General features: G+C 52.8%; 1 protein-coding gene across 1 annotated transcript; it reads right to left on the reverse strand.

Moving 5' to 3' along the window:
• Positions 1-363: 363 nt before the first annotated feature.
• On the reverse strand, positions 364-15,982 carry LOC132085295 (uncharacterized). Its single transcript, XM_059490671.1, has 14 exons — positions 13,435-15,982; positions 13,095-13,333; positions 11,398-11,585; positions 10,588-10,671; positions 9,590-9,670; positions 8,861-8,973; positions 7,760-7,818; positions 7,073-7,162; positions 6,416-6,459; positions 5,598-5,755; positions 4,657-4,861; positions 3,473-3,617; positions 2,723-2,860; positions 364-1,395 (listed from the first exon to the last, which is right to left on the reverse strand). Exons 1-14 carry the CDS (start codon positions 15,980-15,982, stop codon positions 1,114-1,116), a joined length of 4,374 nt encoding a protein of 1,457 aa, XP_059346654.1. The 3' UTR covers positions 364-1,113.
• Between the last annotated feature and the right edge of the window lie 1,485 nt (positions 15,983-17,467).

Raw genomic sequence — 17,467 nt, forward strand, 5'->3', positions numbered from 1 at the left:
AATTGGCCCAGAAATCCTGGGAATAAATTGGGAATGAAAATGGAATTCCCAAGATTTTGGGAATTTTTGGGATTTGGGGTCAGAATTCCCAAATTTGGGGCTGGAATTCCCAGAATTGGGGTCATAATTTTTGGGATTGGGGTTGGAATTCCCAGGATTGGGGTTGGAATTTTTGGGATTGGGGTCAGATTTCCCAGGACTTGGGGCTGGAAAAAAAGGGAATTTTGTGGTGGTTTTTTGGGATTTTGGGGTCGTCACCCTCAGGGATTTTCTCTCTTCCCAAAATTCCTCCCTCCTCCACCCCTAAAATTCCCAAAATTCTCCAAAATTCTGGAATTCTGAACCTTTATTGCACAACCGCAGCGAGGGGATCCCAAATTCCCCCCAGAAATCCCAGATTTATCCCCAGATTCTTCTGGGAATGGGATTTTTGGGATTGGGGTTTTCTGGGAATGGGGGATTTTTGGGAACGGGGAATTTGGGGATTTTTGGGAACGGGAAATTGGGTTTGGGATTTTGGGGAATTCTGGGAATGGGAAATTGGGAATTTTTGGGATTTTGGGGAATTCTGGGAATGGGAAATTGGGAATTTTTGGGATTTTGGGGAATTCTGGGAATGGGAAATTGGGAATTTTTGGGATTTTGGGGATTTCCCTGAGTTGTTCCCAATCCCGGGGGAGCTCAGAGCGGGACCCCCCAAAAAGCCTCGTACCGGGGGGAAGAGGGGACATTGGGGACAGCATTGGGGACATTGGGAGTGTCCCCGTCACAGGGGGTGGCACTTAAAAAGTGTCCCTTGTCCCACACGGGGGACATTGGGGACTGTCCCTTCACAGGGGTGGCACTTGGGGCTGTCCCTGTCACAGGGAGGGGACATATGGAGTGTCCCTGTCACAGGGGGTGGCACTTAAAGTGTCCCATGGAGGGGACATTGGGGACTGTCCCTTGTCCCTTCACAGGGGTGGCACTTTGGGGACCGTCCCTGTCACAGAGGTGGCACTTGGGAACATCCCCTGTCCCAGGGGGTGGCACTTTGTGGCAGGGTCCCCACGGGGGGTGTCACGGTTGGTCCCGGTGGCACTTGGGGACACTCCTGGGGACAATCCAGGTCTGTCACAGCCTGTCCCGGTGGCGCTTGGGGACAATGACGCGCGTGGCCCTGCGCTCCGAGATGTGGCGCCGCACGCGGCCCGGGGGCGGCTCTGTCACCAGCGAGGGGCTCGAGTGGCACTTGGTGAGCGGCGCGGGGACGGGGGGACACTCGGGGCTGTCCCCAAGGGCGCCCCCGGCCGCGTCCCCGAGGTCCCCGCCGCTGTCCCCGAGGGTGGCGCTGTCGCCGCTGTCCCCGCGCAGCCACGTCCCCAGCGCCTGCACGTAGGTCAGGCAGCGCTGGCGCTGCGGGGACACGCGCGTCACCAACCGGGGTGGCACCGGTGTCACCCCTCGTGTCACCCCAGTGGCACCGGGTCACCCCCTCCCTCCTCCTGGTCACTGTGTCACTCCCTGGTGTCCCCACTGTTCCCACTGTCCTCGATTCAGTGTCCCCAATGTCCCCAGTGACGTCCCCAATCCCTCAGTGTCTCCCTGATGTCCCCAATGTCCCCATTGCCCCCAGTGTTCCCATTGTCCCCAATCCCCGAATGTCGCCATTGTCCTCATTGCCCCCTCAATGTCCCCAATGTCCCTGTGCCACCCCAGTGTCTCCCCACTGTCCCCATTGTCTTCAATCCAGTGTCCCCACTGTCCCCTTTGTCCCCACTGTCCCAGTATCCCCAATGTCGCCATTGTCCTCATTGCCCCCTCAATGTCCCCAATGTCCCTGTGCCACCCCAGTGTCCCCATTGTCCTTTCTGTCTCCAGTGTTCCCATTGTCCCCGATGTCCCTGTGCCACCCCAGTGTCTCCCCAGTGTCCCCACTGTCCCCTTTGCCCCCATTGTCCCAGTATCCCCAATGTCCCCATTGTCCTCATTGCCCTCTCAGTGTCCCCAGTGTCCCTGTGCCACCCCAGTGTCCCCATTGCCCCAATGTCCCCATTGTCACCTCCTGGCACAGGAAGTCCCTGTGTGTCCAGTGTGTCCAGTGTCCCCAATGTCCCCATTGCCCCCAATGTCCTCAATGTCCCTGTGCCACCCCATTGTCCCCATTGTCACCTGCTGGCGTAGGAAGTCCCCGTGTGCCCGGTGTCCCCATTGTCCCCAGTGTCCCCATTGCCCCCATTCTCCTCAATGTCCCCAATGTCCTCAATGTCCCTGTGCCACCCCAATGTCCCTGTGCCACCCCAATGTCCCTGTGCCACCCCATTGTCCCCATTGTCACCTGCTGGCGTAGGAAGTCCCCGTGTGCCCGGTGTCCCCAGTGTCCCCAATGCCCCCATTGTCCCATTGCCCCCATTGTCCCCATTGTCCCCAATGTCCCCAATGTCCCCGATGTCCCCATTGCTCCCAATGTCCCTGATGTCCCTGCTGTCACCTGCTGGCGTAGGAAGTCCCCGTGTGCCCGGTGTCCCCAATGCCCCCATTGTCCCATTGCCCCCAGTGTCCCCATTGTCCCCAATGTCCCCACGTCCCCAATGTCCCCATTGCTCCCAATGTCCCTGATGTCCCTGCTGTCACCTCGTGGCGCAGGAAGTCCCCGTGTGCCCGGTGTCCCCATTGTCCCCAGTGTCCCCATCCCCCCCAATGTCCCCGATGCCCCCAATGTCCCCATTGTCCCCATTGTCACCTCATGCCGCAGGAAGTCCCCGTGTGCCCGGTGCTCCTCCTGCTCCCGTCCCCGTCCCTCGGGCAGGAGCCGCTGGTGCTCCAGGAGCTGGCACGTCACTGTCCCCAACCAGCGGCGCAGCTGGCACTGCTGCTGCTCCTGGGGACATTGGGGACACCAATGGGGACATTGGGGTCACTGTCCCCAACCAGTGGCGCAGCTGGCACTGCTGCTGCTCCTGGGGACATTGGGGACATCACTGGGGACATGGAGCTGGCCCTGCTGCTGCTCCTGGGGACACTGGGGACATCACTGGGGACATTGGGGTGGCACAGGGACATTGGGGACAGTGGGGACACTGGGGACATGGGGATGACAAAAGGGACACTGGGGACATTGGGGTGGCACAGACCAAATTTGAGAGTTTTGGGGACATTTGAGGTATTTGGGGTTCCTGTGGGATTTGGGGTTTTGATGGGATTTGGGGTTTCTGTGGGATATGGGATATTTCAATGGGGCTTTTGGGTTTTTTGGATATTTCTGTGGGGTTTTTGAGGGGTTTTTGGGGTGTTTTTGGGGTGTTTCTCACCGGGGGGCAGCGGCTGGGCGCCGAGGGCAGGATGGGGTATTTCTGTGGGGTTTTTGGGGTGTTTTTGGGGGGTTTTTGGGGTGTTTCTCACCGGGGGGCAGCGGCTGGGCGCCGAGGGCAGGATGGGGTATTTCTGTGGGGTTTTTGGGGTGTTTTTGGGGGGTTTTTGGGGTGTTTCTCACCGGGGGGCAGCGGCTGGGCGCCGAGGGCAGGATGGGTCTCACGAAGCGGCGCCGGGACCCCACGGCCGCGGGGAACGGGGGCGACGAGCAGAGGGCGGCGGCCACGTTGATGCCAAACACCCACTGGGACAGCTCATGGGGACTCCTGTGACGTCACGGTGACGTCATCAGCGACGTCACGACGACGTCGTACCCGCCAAGCGTCCCGCGTGCCGCAAAAACCGCAAGTATTGCAAAGAAGCCCAAGCACCCCCAAATTACCCCAAAAATACCCCAAATTTACCCCACAAATATCCCAAAAATATCTGTAAAATGGCCCCTAAAATAACCCCAAAATACCCCAAAAATATCCCTCAAAATACAAAATAAATTCCCCCAAAAACTCCTCCTAAGGTAGCCTAAAAATACCCTCCAAATACCCCAAAAATCCCCCTGAAAATTCCCCCCAAAATACCACAAAATTACCCCAAAAATACCCCTTAATTACCCCCAAATTTCCTCTCCAAAAATTCCCCCCAAATACCCCCTAAAATACCCCAAAAATATTCCAAAAATTACTCCCAAAAATACCCCCAAAATACCCCCAAATTACCCCTAAAATACCCCAATAATATCCCAAATTATGTTTTTAGGATTTCAGATTTAGGACTCTTTTCAGGATTTGAGATTTTTTCCCATATTTGGGATATTTTTTTTATTTGGGGTTTTTTCCATATTTGGTTTTTAGTCCATATTTGGGATATTTTTTTAATTTGTTTTTTTTTTCCATATTTGGGGTTGTTTTCCATATTTGGCATTTTTTCCATATTTGGAATTTTCCCCCATATTTGGAGATTTTTTCCATATTTGGAATTTTTCCCCATATTTGGAGATTTTTTTCCATATTTGGGGGTTTTTCCATATTTGGGGTTGTTTTCCACATTTGGCATTTTTTCCATATATGGAATTTTTTTCCATATTTGGTGTTTTTTAGGATTTGGGATTTCTTTCCAGACCCGGCATTTTTTTAGGGTTTTGCAATTTTTTTAGGATTTTTGCATTTTTTTTTCAGAATTTTGCCTTTTTTAACCCTTTCCGAGCCACTTATCCTTATGGGATTTTTTTTTTCCCAGCTTTAGGATTTGTTTTTTTTTTTTTAGGATTCCCTCCTTTTTGGGGTTTTTAGGGTATTTTTGGTCCCTTACTGCGCCTGGCAGAGGAACTCGCGCCGGTCCCCGGTGCGCAGCAGGAACACGTTGGGGCGTTTGGTGTATTTGGGGTGCGGCTGGGCCAGGGCGTGGGGCAGCCCCAAAACCTCCTCGGGGCCCTCGGGGGGGTCCCTCTGCAGCGCCAGGAGGGGCCCCCGGAGCTCGGCCCTGAAACGCTTCCAGCCCCGCCGGCCCCACGGCGCTGGGGGGAAAAAATCCCAAAATTAGTAAATCATAAAATATTCCCGATAAAATCCCATTAAATCCACCACAAATCCCATGAATTTCCCATTAAATTCCCACAAGTCCCATGAAATTCCCAATAAATTCCCCCAAGTCCCATGAAATTCCCACAAAATCCCATTAAATTAATCCCAAATCCACCCCAAACCAGCCCTGCCGGCCCCACGGGGCTGGGGAGAAAAAATCCCAAAATTAGTAAATCATAAAATATTCCCGATAAAATCCCATTAAATCCACCACAAATCCCATGAATTTCCCATTAAATTCCCACAAAATCCCATTAAATTAATCCCAAACCCACCCCAAACCAGCCCCGCCGGCCCCGTGGGGCTGGGGGAAAAAAAATCCCAAAATTAGTAAATACTAAAATATTCCTGATAAAATCCCGTTAAAATTCCAGCCCAAATCCCATGAAAATGCCACAAAATCCACCACAAATCCCACGAATTTCCCATTAAATTCCCACAAAATCCCATCAAATTCCACTAAAATCCCATTAAAATCCCCTAAAATCCTCAAATCCCCCAAACCGACCCTTTTTGCCGTCCCTCTCTGCCAGGACATTCCCCCCAAAAATCCCATAAACATACCAAAAACATCCCATAAAATCCCCCTAAAATCCCCCAAAATTCCCCCAGAAATCCCATAAAATCCCCAAAAATCCCCTAAAATCCCCCAAAATCCCCCAAACCGACCCTTTTTGCCATCGCTCTCTGCCAGGACCTTCCTGGCCAGGACCCCCCTGCGGGCGGGGCCGGGGCCCCCCAGGAGTTCTGGGGGAAATTCGGGATTTGGGAATTTTGGGGCTTTTTTGGCCTTTTGGGAATTGGCCCCGGGCTCGTCCTCGTCGTCCCTGTGAAAATCCCAATAAAAATCCCGTTAAACTGGCGGGGAAATTGCAGAAAATCCCAGAAAATCCGACCCGAAACAACCCAACACAAATCTCACAAAATCCCAGAAAATCCCATAAATTCGGCATCAAAATCCCTTAAAATCTGACCCAAATCCCATAAAATCTGACCCAAATCCCACAAAAACCCCATTAAATAGATGGTAAATAGCAGAAAATCCCACAAAATCCAACCCAAAATCCCACAAAAATCCCAGAAAATTTGTGGAGAAATAGCAGAAAATCCCATAAAATCTGACCCGAATCCCACAAAATCCCATAAATTTGGCTTCAAAATCCCACAAAATCCAACCAAAATCCCATAAATTACCATTCAAATCCCATAAAATCCCTTAAAATCTGCCCCTAATCCCACAAAATCCAGCCCAAATCCCACAAAAATCCCATTAAATTGGTGGTGAAGTAGCAGAAAATCCCACCAAGTCCAACCCAAAATCCCACCAAGTCCAATCCAAATCCCATTAATTTGGCACCAAAATCCCATAAAATCTGACCCAAATCCCATAAAATTCAACCAAAATCCCACAAAAATCCCACAAAACCCAACCCAAATCCCCCAAAATCCCATAAACTCCCCCCCAAATCCCATAAATTCCCGCTCACGTTGCCCATTCCAGTTTCCGGCTGCGGATGGAACCGTACAGAGCCTGAGGGGAAAATTGGGATTTTTTAGGGGTTTTTTTAGGGTTTTTAGGGTTTTTTTGGGATATTTTTTTCTAATTTTTAAAGGATTTTTTGGGGGATTTTTTCGGAATTTTTTGGGGATTTTTTTGGATTTTTTGGGGATTTAAAAAAAATTTTGGGGGATTTTTAAAGATATTTTGGGGGTTTTTCTGGGATTTGTTTTCAGATTTTTGGGGGTATTTTCTTAGGATTTTTTTCCCCCACTTTTGGGGCTTTTGTGGGGCTTTTTTTTTTAAGGATTTTTTTGGGATTTTTTAAAGGATTTTTTAAAGTTGTTTTTTGTTTTCATTTTGGCGGGGGATTTTTTTAGGATTTTCAATCTTTATTTTTTGGGTATTTTTTAGGATTCTTCTTTAGGACTTTTCTGGGATTTTTTTTTCAGATATTTTTTAGCTTTTTGGGGGGATCTTTTTAGGATTTTTTGGGGACTTTTTTAGGATTTTTGGGGGGTATTTTTTTAGGATTTTTAAGGGAATTTTTCGGATTTTTTGGGGGTATTTTCAGGGGGATTTTTAGAGGATATTTTTAGGAATTTTTAGGATTTTTTGGGGGGGTTTTTTGGGGTTTTTTGGGTACCTTGAGCTGCTCCCGGGGGAAGTCCTGCCCGTCCATCATCCCGCTCAGGTTGGTCACGAACTCGGAGCTGCTCATGGCCCGGCCCAGGCGCTGCGGGGTGAGGGCAAAGTCACCCCAAAAACGGGAAAAAAACCCAAAATCTGCCCCCAAACGCTCCAAAATGCCCCAAAATCACCTCAAAAAATGTTAAAAAAAACCCCTGAATTTGCCCCAAAACTGCCCCAAATCTGCAACCCAAATTGGCCCCAAAATCAACCCAAAAAAGGAGAAAAACCCAAAAGGAACCCCGGGGATGATTCACCCCAAACCCAACCCAAATCTGCCCCAAATCGACCTCAAATTGGCCCCAAATCTGCCCCAAAATCCCAAATCTGACCCCAAATCCACCCCAAAATCCCACATCCACCCCATGCCCCAATCCCCCTCCCCAAATTCCACGTGGGGATTTTCTGGGGATTTTGTTTTTTTTTTTTTTTTTTTGTATTTAGGGTCATTTTTGGGGTTGCCTTACCTGGATATGAGCTCCGTTGGATTTTGGGGTATTTTGAGCAGATTTGGGGTAATTTCTAGGGTTGTTTTGGGGGTTTTTCTGGGACATTTGGGGATTTAGGGTTATTTTGGGATATTTGGGGGTTTTGGGGGGTGTTTTTTTGGGAGTTTTTTGGGGTTTTTTTGGGGGTGTCTCACCTGGCCGTGCAGGTCGGTGTTGAGCAGCATCAGGGCGCAGGTGAGGGTGTGAACGGAGTCTGGGGGGGAATTGGGGTTTTAGGGGATCCCAAATCCCCCAAAGGGACCCCAAAATCCCTAGAAGGGTTGGATTTGGGGTTTTTAGGGTCGGTTTTGGGGTGGATTTGGGGTTTTTAGGGTCAGTTTTGGGGTGGATTTGGGGTCTTACCAGCAGAAGGAAAAGCCCCAGGGTTGCAGCAGGGATTTGGGGTGGATTTAGGGTCAGTTTTAGGTATTTAGGGTTGGTTTTAGGGTATTTAGGGTGGATTTGGGGTCTCACCAGCAGAAGGAAAGGTGCTGGGGTTGCAGCAAGGATTTGGGGTAATTTTTAGGGTATTTAGTGTCGGTTTTAGGGTGGATTTGGGGTCTCACCAGCCGACAGAAAAGCGCCGGGGTTGCAGCGGGGATTTAGGGTCAGTTTTGGGGTATTTAGGGTCGGTTTTAGGGTCAGTTTTTGGGTGTGTTTGGGGTCTCACCAGCCGAGGGAAAGGCGCCGGGGCTGCAGTGAGGATTTGGGGTGGATTTGGGGTATTTAGGGCCGGGTTTAGGGTGGATTTGGGGTCTCACCCTCAGAAGGAAAAGCCCTCGGGTTGCAGCAGGGATTTGGGGTGGATTTGGGGTATTTAGGGTCAGTTTTGGGGTCTCACCAGCTGAGGGAAAGGTGCCGGGGTTGCAGCAGGGATTGAGGGTCAGTTTTAGGATATTTGGGGTCAGTTTTGGGGTATTTAGGGTCAGTTTTGAGGTATTTAGGGTCAGTTTTAGCTCTCACCAGCCGAGGGAAAGGTGCCGGGGTTGCAGCAGGGATTTGGGGTGGATTTGGGGTATTTAGGGTCAGTTTTGGGGTCTCACCAGCCGAGGGAAAGGTGCCGGGGTTGCAGCAGGGATTGAGGGTCAGTTTTAGGATATTTGGGGTCAGTTTTGGGGTACTTAGGGTCAGTTTTAGCTCTCACCAGCCGAGGGAAAGGTGCCGGGGTTGCAGCAGGGATTTGGGGTGGGTTTAGGGTCAGTTTTAGGATATTTAGGGTCGGTTTTAGGGTATTTAGGGTCAGTTTTAGGTCTCACCAGCCGAAGGGAACAGCCCGGGGTTGCAGCGGTGGAAGCGGCTCGAGAAGTGCCCCAGGACTCGCTCGCGCTCCTGAGTCTCCCCCGAGAGCACCAGGGCCCGCAGGAACTGCCTGGGGCACCCCAAAAACCCCCAAAGTGACCCCAAAACACCCCAAAACCACCCTGAAATACCACAAAACCGCCCCAAAAATTCCCCCCCAAACCCCGTCCCAAAAATCCCCCAAATTTCCCCCAGAATGATGCAAAAAATCCCCCCCCAAAATCCCTCCAAACTCCCCCGAATTTCTCCACAAAAGAATCTCCAAATTCCCCCACGAAACTGCCCCAAAAAAATCCCCTCAAATTTCCCCAAACAATCCCCAAATCCCTCCCAAAGTTGCCCCAAAATCCCCTCAAAAAAAATCCCCCAAACTCCCTCCAATTTCCCCACAAAAAAACCCTCTAGATCTGCCTCAAAATTGCCCCAAAATATCTCCCAAAATTGCCTCAAACAGTCCCAAATCCAACCCGAAGTTGCCCCAAAATCCCCCCCCAAAAATCCTCAAATAATTCCAATGATCCCAAAAATAGCCCCAAATCTTTCAAAAAAATCCCAAAAGTTCCCCCAAAAATCCCTCCAAATCCCTCCCTGAAACCCCAAATTCCCCCCAAATAATCCCCAAATTATTCTAAAAATCCCAAAAATCCCAAATCCCCCAAAATTCCCAATTTTCCCCCAATTCTCACCTCAGGGCCTGCTCCAGGCTCAGCCCCTGGAACTGGAAGAGCTCCAGGTACTCCCGCGCCACCCGAGCGCTGAACTCCGTGCTGGGAAGGAAAATTTGGGACAAAAATCCTCAATTCCCACCCCAAAATCCACAATTCCCACAAAAATCCTCTATTCCCAAAAAAAAATTCCACAATTCCCACAAAAAAAATCCTCATTTTTTCCCCAAAATTCACTTTTTTCTCCCTCAAAATCCCCATTTTTCTCCTCCAATTTCCCTTTTTTTTCTCCAAAATTCCCATTTTTCCCCCAACTTTTACCCTCAAAATCCCCATTTTCCTTCCCAAAAATCCTATTTTTCCTCACAAATCCCCATTTTTCGCTTCATAATTCCCCTTTTTCTCCTCATTTTTTCCCCAAAATTCCCCTTTTCTCCCCCCAAAAAAATCCCCATTTTTCCCTCAAAAATCCCCTTTTCTCCCCCGCCTAAAATTTCCCATTTTCCCCCCCAAAACCCCCCATTTTTCCCTCCCAAAAATTTTCAATTTTTTCCCCATTTTCCCCCCATTTTTCCCTCTCAAAAATCCTCTTTTTTCCCCATTTCTTTCCCCAAAAATCCCATTTTTCCCTCACGAAAATCCCTTTTTTTCCCCAAACCCCTCATTTTTATCTCCCAAAATTCCCCAATTTTCCCCCCTAAAATTCCCCATTTTTCCCTCCCAAAAATCCCTGGTTTTCCCCTCATAATTCCCATTTTTCCCCCAAAAAAGTTCAATTTTTTCCCATTTTTGCCTCCCAAAAATCCCCTTTTTTCCCCACTTCTTCCCCCAAAACTCCCATTTTCCCCTCACAAAAATCCCATTTTTCCCCCACAAAAATCCCATTTTTTCCCCCGTTTTCCCCAATTTTTTGTCCCCAAACCCCTCATTTTTCCTCCCAAAATTCCCTTTTTTTTTCCCCAAACCCCATTTTTTTCCCAATTTTCCCAAATTCCCGTTTTTTCCCCCCAATCTCTCACTCCTTGCGCAGGTACGAGGCCACCTGGGACTTCCTGACCCCGTCCAGGCGGAAAAGGCGCCGGGCCAGGGCCTGGGGGTCCTCCCTGAGGGGAAAATGGGGGAAAAAATGAGATTTTTGGGGTAAAAATAGGGGAAAATGGGGATTTTTGAGGGGAAAATGGGGATTTTGGGGTGAAAATGGGGATATTGGTGGAAAAATATGGGGGAAAATGGGGATTTTGGGAAAAAAATAATGGGGGAAAATTGGGAATTTTGGGGGGGGGGGAATGGGGAGGAAATGGGAATTTGAGGGGGGAAATAATGGGGGGGAAGATTGGGGATTTGAGGGGGAAAAATGGGAATTATGAGGAAAAATATGGGGGGAAATTGGGATTTTGGGAAGAAAAATGGAGATTTGAGGGGGAAAAATGGGAGTTTTGGGGGAAAATTGGGGGAAATTGAGGGGAAATGGGAATTTTGGGGAAGAATGGGAATTTGGAGGGGAAAAATATGGAATTTTGGGAAGAAAAATGGGGATTTAGGGGAAAAAACTGGGAATTTTGAGGGGAGAAAATGAGGGGGGGAACAGAAATTTTGAGGGGGAAAAATGGGGGAAAATTGGGAATTTTTGGGGGAAAGATGTGGAAGAGTGGGAATTTTGGGGGGAAAAATGGGAATTTGGAAGGAAAATTGGGATTTTGGGGGCGGGGGGGATGGGAATTTAGAAGAAAAATATGGGGGAAGATGGGAATTTTGGGGTGGGAAATGGGGATTTTGGGGAAAAAGGGGGAGGGTCCTAATGGGGTCTGGGGTCTCGGGGGGTTCCTCACCCGGGGGGCTCCAGGTTGGTTTTGGGGGGCGGCTCCTCAGGGTCGGGGGGGGACCCCCCAAAAATCCCGGGGCTTGGGGGGGGCCCGGGGGGGTCCTGAGGGGATTTTGGGGGGTCCTGGGGGGGTTTGAGGTGGATTTGGGGGGATCTGGGGAGATTTTGGGGGATTTTTTGGGGGCTTAGGGAAGACTTGGGGTGGATTTGGGGCATTTTGGGGGGGTCCTGAGGGGATTTGGGGTGGATTTGGGGCATTTCTGGGGGGTTTAGGGGAGATTTGGGGGGGTCATGGGGGGATTTGGGGGGAATAAGGGGGGATTTGGGGGGGCTCAGAGAGGGTTTGGGGTGGATTTGGGGCATTTTGGGGGGGTCCAGAGAGGATTTTGGGGGGTCCTGGGGCAACCTCAGGAGATTTTGGGGGAATTTTGGGGGGCTCAGTGGGGATCTGGGGGGGCTCAGGGGGGATCTGGGGAGATTTTGGGGCATTTTGGGGGGGTCCTGAAGGGATTTGGGGAGATTTTGGGGGATTTTGGGGGGGCCCCGGGGGCTTTGGGGGGGTTTGAGGGGGGTCAGGGGGTGGAGGGGGCTCTGGACCCCCCATTTTGGGGGGAAATTTGGGGTTTGGGGTCCCCATTTTTGGGGCATTTGGGGTTCCCATTTATGGGGTGAATCTGGGGGAATTTGGGGTCTTTGGGGTCCCTCTTTTTGGGGCAAAACTGGGGGGATTTGGGGGATTTGGGGTCGCTCTTTTTGGGGCCAGTTTGGGGGTTCTGAGGGGATTTGGGGTCCCTCTTTTGGGGACAAATTTGGGGGGATTTGGGGTCCCAATTTTTGGGGTAAATCTGGGGGTTCTGGGAGGTTTTGGGGTCCCTCTTTTTGGGGTAAATTTGGGGGCATTTGGGGGCTTTGGGGTCTCCATTTTTGGGGTAAATCTGGGGGGATTTGGGGGGTTTGGGGTCCCTCTTTTTGGGGCCAGTTTAGGGGTTCTGGGAGGTTTTGGGGTCTCCCTTTTTGGGATAAATCTGGGGGTGCTGTGAGGTTTTGGGGTCCCTCTTTTTGGGGTAAATTTGGGGGCATTTGGGGGCTTTGGGGTCTCTCTTTTTGGGGTAAATCTGGGAGGTTTTGGGGTCTCCCTTTTGGGGGTAAATCTGGGGGGATTTGGGGCAAATCTGGGGGGATTCGGGGGCTATGAGGTCCCTCTTTTTGGGGCCAATTTAGGGGTTCTGGGAGGTTTTGGGGTCTCCCTTTTTGGGATAAATTTGGGAGGTTTTGGGGTCTTTGGGGTCCCTCTTTTAGGGGCACGTTTGGGGGTTCTGGGAGGTTTTGGGGTCCCTCTTTTTGGGGTAATTCTGGAAGGTTTTGGGGTCCCTGTTTTTGGGGTAAAACTGGAGGGATTTGGGGCAAATCTGGAGGGATTTGGGGGTTTTGGGGTCCCTCTTTCTGGGGTAAATCTGGGAGGTTTTGGGGTCTCCCTTTCTGGGGTAAATCTGGGGGGATTTGGGGTTTTTGGGGTCCCTCTTTTAGGGGCACATTTGGGGGTTCTGGCGGGATTTGGGGTCCCTCCTTGTGGGGTAAATCTGGGGGGCTTTGGGGATTTTGGGGTAAATCTGGGGGGATTTGGGGTCCCTCATTTTGGGGTAAATCTGGGGGGTCCCAGGAACTGGGGGGCTCCTCCAGGGGGGTGGGAGGGTCCAGCCCCACCCATTTTGGGTCCACCCATTTGGGAGGGTCCCCAAATTCCAGGGGTGGATCCAAGGGGTCCCCAAATTCCAAAGGCGGATCTGGGGGGTCCCCAAATTCTGGAGTTCTGGGTGGTCCTGGGGGAGGAGAAGACACCAAGGGGGGGTCCCCAAATTCCAGGGGGTCCCCAAATTCTGGTGGGTCCCCAAATTCTGGAGGCGGATCCGGGGTGTCCCCAAATTCCGGGGTTCTGGGTGGTCCTGGGGATGGAGAAGACACCAAGGGGGGGTCTCCATCAGGATTGGTGGGACCCCTCCCCAAATTAACCCAATTCCCCCCAAATTTGGGGTGCCCCACTCACCCCAGCCCGTGGTGGTGGTGGTGGCGGCTCCTGGGGGGTGGCACCCGAGGGTGGCATCGAGAGTGGCACCGTGGGGACGCCAGGGGGGCACCCCCGGGGGCAGCGGGCGCTGGAACAGGGGGTTGGTGTGGAAATGGGGCTCCTCATCCAGGTCCTCCTCATCATCCAGGTCATCCTCCAGGTTCTCCTCATCATCCAGGTTCTCCTCATCATCCAGGTCCTCATCCACATCCTCATCCAGATCCTCCTCATCCAGGTTCTTCTCCTTCGTGTTCTTCTCCTCATCTAGGTCCTCCTCATGCAGGTTCTCCTTGTGTTCATCTTCATGGGAGGAGTCACCGTGGTCATGGTGGTCATCACGGTCATGGTGGTCATGGTGGTCATCTAGGTCATTGTGGTCATTGAGCTCATGGTGGTCATCACAGTCATGGTGGTCATCACGGTCATTGCGGTCATCATGGCCTTTGTGCTCATCGTGGTCATGGTGGACATTGTGGTCATCAAGGTCATCAAGGTCATGGTGGTCATCATGGTCTTTGTGGTCATTGAGGTCTTTGTCGTCATCAAGGTCACTGAGCTCATGGTGGTCGTCATGGTGGTCACGGTGGTCATGGTGGTCATCACAGTCATGGTTGTCATCTAGGTCATTGTCATCATCATAGTCCTTGTGGTCATGGTGGTCATGGTGGTCATCACAGTCACTATGGTCATTATGGTCATTGAGGTCACTGAAGTCATTGTGGTCATTGAGGTCATGGTGGTCATCATGGTCATTGTGATCATCCAGGTCATGGTGGTCATCATGGTCATTGAGGTCACGGTGGTTATCATGGTGATCTAGGTCATGGTGATCATGGTGGTTATCATGGTCTTTGTGGTCGTCAAGGTCATTGTGGCCATCGCGGTTATCACAGTCATGGTGGTCATCGTGGTCATCATGGTCATGGTGGTTGTCACCATCATTGTCACCTTCCTCTCCCTCCTGGCTGAGTCTGGGGGCTTGGGGCCTGGAGGAGATGGGACCATCCATGGTGGTCCCATCCATGGTCATGGGACTGGGGGAGATCCTGGAATCCACGGGAACGTTCTCTGGACAAATCGCTTCATCAGGGGTCACGGGCCTGGGTGAGGTGGGACCATCCATGGTCATGGACCTGGGTGAGGCAGGACCATCCATGGTCACGGTCTTGGCCAAGGTGGGACCATCCATGGTCACAGGCTCAGGTGAGATCCTTGAATCCACAGCCAGGTGCTCTGGAGAGAAGGTCCCATCTGTGGTCACGAATTGGGGTGAGGCGATCCCATCCATGGTCACGGTCCACGATGAGGTGTCACCACCCATGGACATGATGCCCCCAAAGAAGAACTCAAAGCTTTGGTCCCTGGGAATGGCCTGGGGTGGGATGTCCTCATCCATGGACACATGCAGGATCTCCTCCAACGTGGATCCATGGCCTTGGAGCTCCTGGGAGATGCTCCCACCCACGGTCATGGATTTGGGTGGGATGTCCACATCCGTGCACGCCTGGAAGATCTCCTCGCACATGGATTCATGGTCGCGGAGCTCCTGGGAGAGCTCCATGGTCATGGATTTGGGTGGGATGGAACCATCTGTGGACATCTGAAAGATGTCCTGATCCATCAACATGGATTTGCGTGGGATGTCCTCATCCTCGGCCATGGATTTGGGTGGGATGTCCTCATCTACAGCCGTGGGTTTGGATGGGATGTCCTCACCCATGCACACCTGGAAGATCTCCTCAAACGTGGATTCAGGGCTTTGGAGCTCCTGGGAGACGTTCCCATCAATGGTCATGGATTTGGGTGAGATGTCCTCATGTGTGACCATTGGTTTGGGTGAGATGTTGTCATCCATGGGTTTGGGTGGGATGTCCTCATCCATGGACTTGGGTGAGATGTTGTCATGTGTGACCATGGCTTTGGGTGAGATGTTCTCATCCATGAATACCTGGAAGATCTCCTCAAACCTGGATTCTTGGCCTTGGAGCTCCTGGGAGATGCTCCCAGCCCCATCCTGGCGGTGGTCCTGAGGATGGTCCTGGAGGTGGTCCTGGGCCAGGTCCTGGTGTTGTTCCCCAGTGTCCGTCTGTCCCTCGATGGCGCCCTGGAGCTCCTGGACACAGAGCTGGGCACGGAGCAGGCTGGCCCAGAACACGTCCGGGACCGCGGCCGGAGCAGGGGTCAGGGCGGGGGTCAGGGCAGGGGTCAGGGTGGGGGTCAAGGCAGTGGTCAGTGCAGTGGCTTGGGTGGGGGTCATGGTCAAGGTGGGGGTCTGGGCAGTGGTCAAGGAGGGGGTCAGTGCAGGGGTCACTGCAGGGGTCAGTGCAGGGGTCAGCTTAGGGGGCAGCAGTGTCCATGTGGGGGTCAGCTCAGGGGTCACTGCAGGGGTCAGCACAGGGGTCACTGCAGGGGTCACTGCAGGGGTCAGTGTCCGTGCGGGGCTCTCGGCCCCTCCCCCCGAGAAGGCGATGGCGTCCAGCGCCGGCAGCGCCACGGGGGGGACGGGGGGGGCCCTGGGGGGGTCCATGGGCGCTGCCGGACCCTCCCTACGGCCGGAGAGTGGACAATGGATGTGCAATGACCATGGGGCACTGCCGGACCCTCCCTACGGCCGGAGAGTGGACAATGGATGTGCAATGACCATGGGGCAGTGCCGGACCCTCCCTACGGCCGGAGAGTGGACAATGGTTCCACAACGGCTGGAGTGGCCAGAGGAGTGACCGTGGGTCAGTGCTGGACCTCAGGGAGCGGCTGGAGGAGTGACCATGGGGCAGTGCCGGACCCTCCCTATGGCCAGAGGGTGGGAGTGACCACGGGGCACTGCTGGACCCTTCCTCGGGTGGCTCCACAGTGGCCGGAGGAGTGACCGTGGGTCAGTGCCGGACCTCAGGCAGTGGCTCTGCGGTGGCCGGAGTGTCCAGAGGAGTGACCATGGTGTGGGGAGACCCTGGGGAGAGGAGGAAGAGGGAGAAAGGGATGAAGGAGGGAGGGAAAGAGGGAAGGAGGGAGAGGGATGGAGGAGGAAGAGGGAGGAAGGAAGGAAGGAAGGAAGGAAGGAAGGAAGGAAGGAAGGAAGGAAGGAAGGAAGGAAGGAAGGAAGGAAGGAAGGAAGGAAGGAAGGAAGGAAGGAAGGAAGGAAGGAAGGAAGGAAGGAAGGAAGGAAGGAAGGAAGGAAGGAAGGAAGGAAGGAAGGAAGGAAGGAAGGAAGGAAGGAAGGAAGGAAGGAAGGAAGGAAGGAAGGAAGGAAGGAAGGAAGGAAGGAAGAGGAAGGAAGGAAGGAAGGAAGGAAGGAAGGAAGGAGAAAAAAGGATTCGAGAGAGGGAGGAAATGCGGGAGGAGAGAGGGAAGGAGTGGAGGAGGAGGAAGGAGAGAGGGAGGGATGAAGGAGGGAGGGAAAGAGGTGAGGAGGGAGAGGGATGGAGGAGGAAGAGGGAGAGTGGGAGTGAGGAAGGAAGGAGGAAAAAGAGTGGGGAGAGGGAGGGAAGGATGGAGGAAAAAAGGATTCGAGAGAGGGAGGGAGGAAGTGCGGGAGGAGGGAGGGAAGGAGCAGAGGAGGAGGAAGAAGAGGAGAGAGGGAGGGAGGGAGGAAGGAAGGAAGGAGGAGAAAAAAGGAGGGAGGGAGTGCGGGAGGAGGGAGGGAAGGAGCAGAGGAGGAGGGAGAGAGGAGGAGGAGGAGGAAGGAGAGAGGAGGAGGAAGGAAGTGCTCGGAGGAGGGACGGAGGGCGCGGAGGAGGAAGGAGGAAGGACAGCGAGGAGGAGGAGGAGGAGGAGGAGGAGGAGGAGGAGGAGGAGGAGGAGGAGGAGGGCACAGCGAGGGCTCCGGGGTCTCCCCGACCCTCCCCCGGTGTCACCTGCAAGTGCCACCTCCCCCCTGTCACCACCCGGTGCCACCGCGGCCGCCCCGTGTCACCTCCCGGTGTCACCACGCGGTGTCACAGCGGGCACCTCGTGTCGGTGTCCCCGCGTCACCAGCCGGTGTCACCTCCCGGTGTCGCGGAGCCGCCACCCGGTG

This window comes from Ammospiza nelsoni, chromosome 30 (assembly GCF_027579445.1).
Source record: "Ammospiza nelsoni isolate bAmmNel1 chromosome 30, bAmmNel1.pri, whole genome shotgun sequence".
Taxonomy (NCBI): Eukaryota; Metazoa; Chordata; class Aves; order Passeriformes; family Passerellidae; genus Ammospiza; species Ammospiza nelsoni.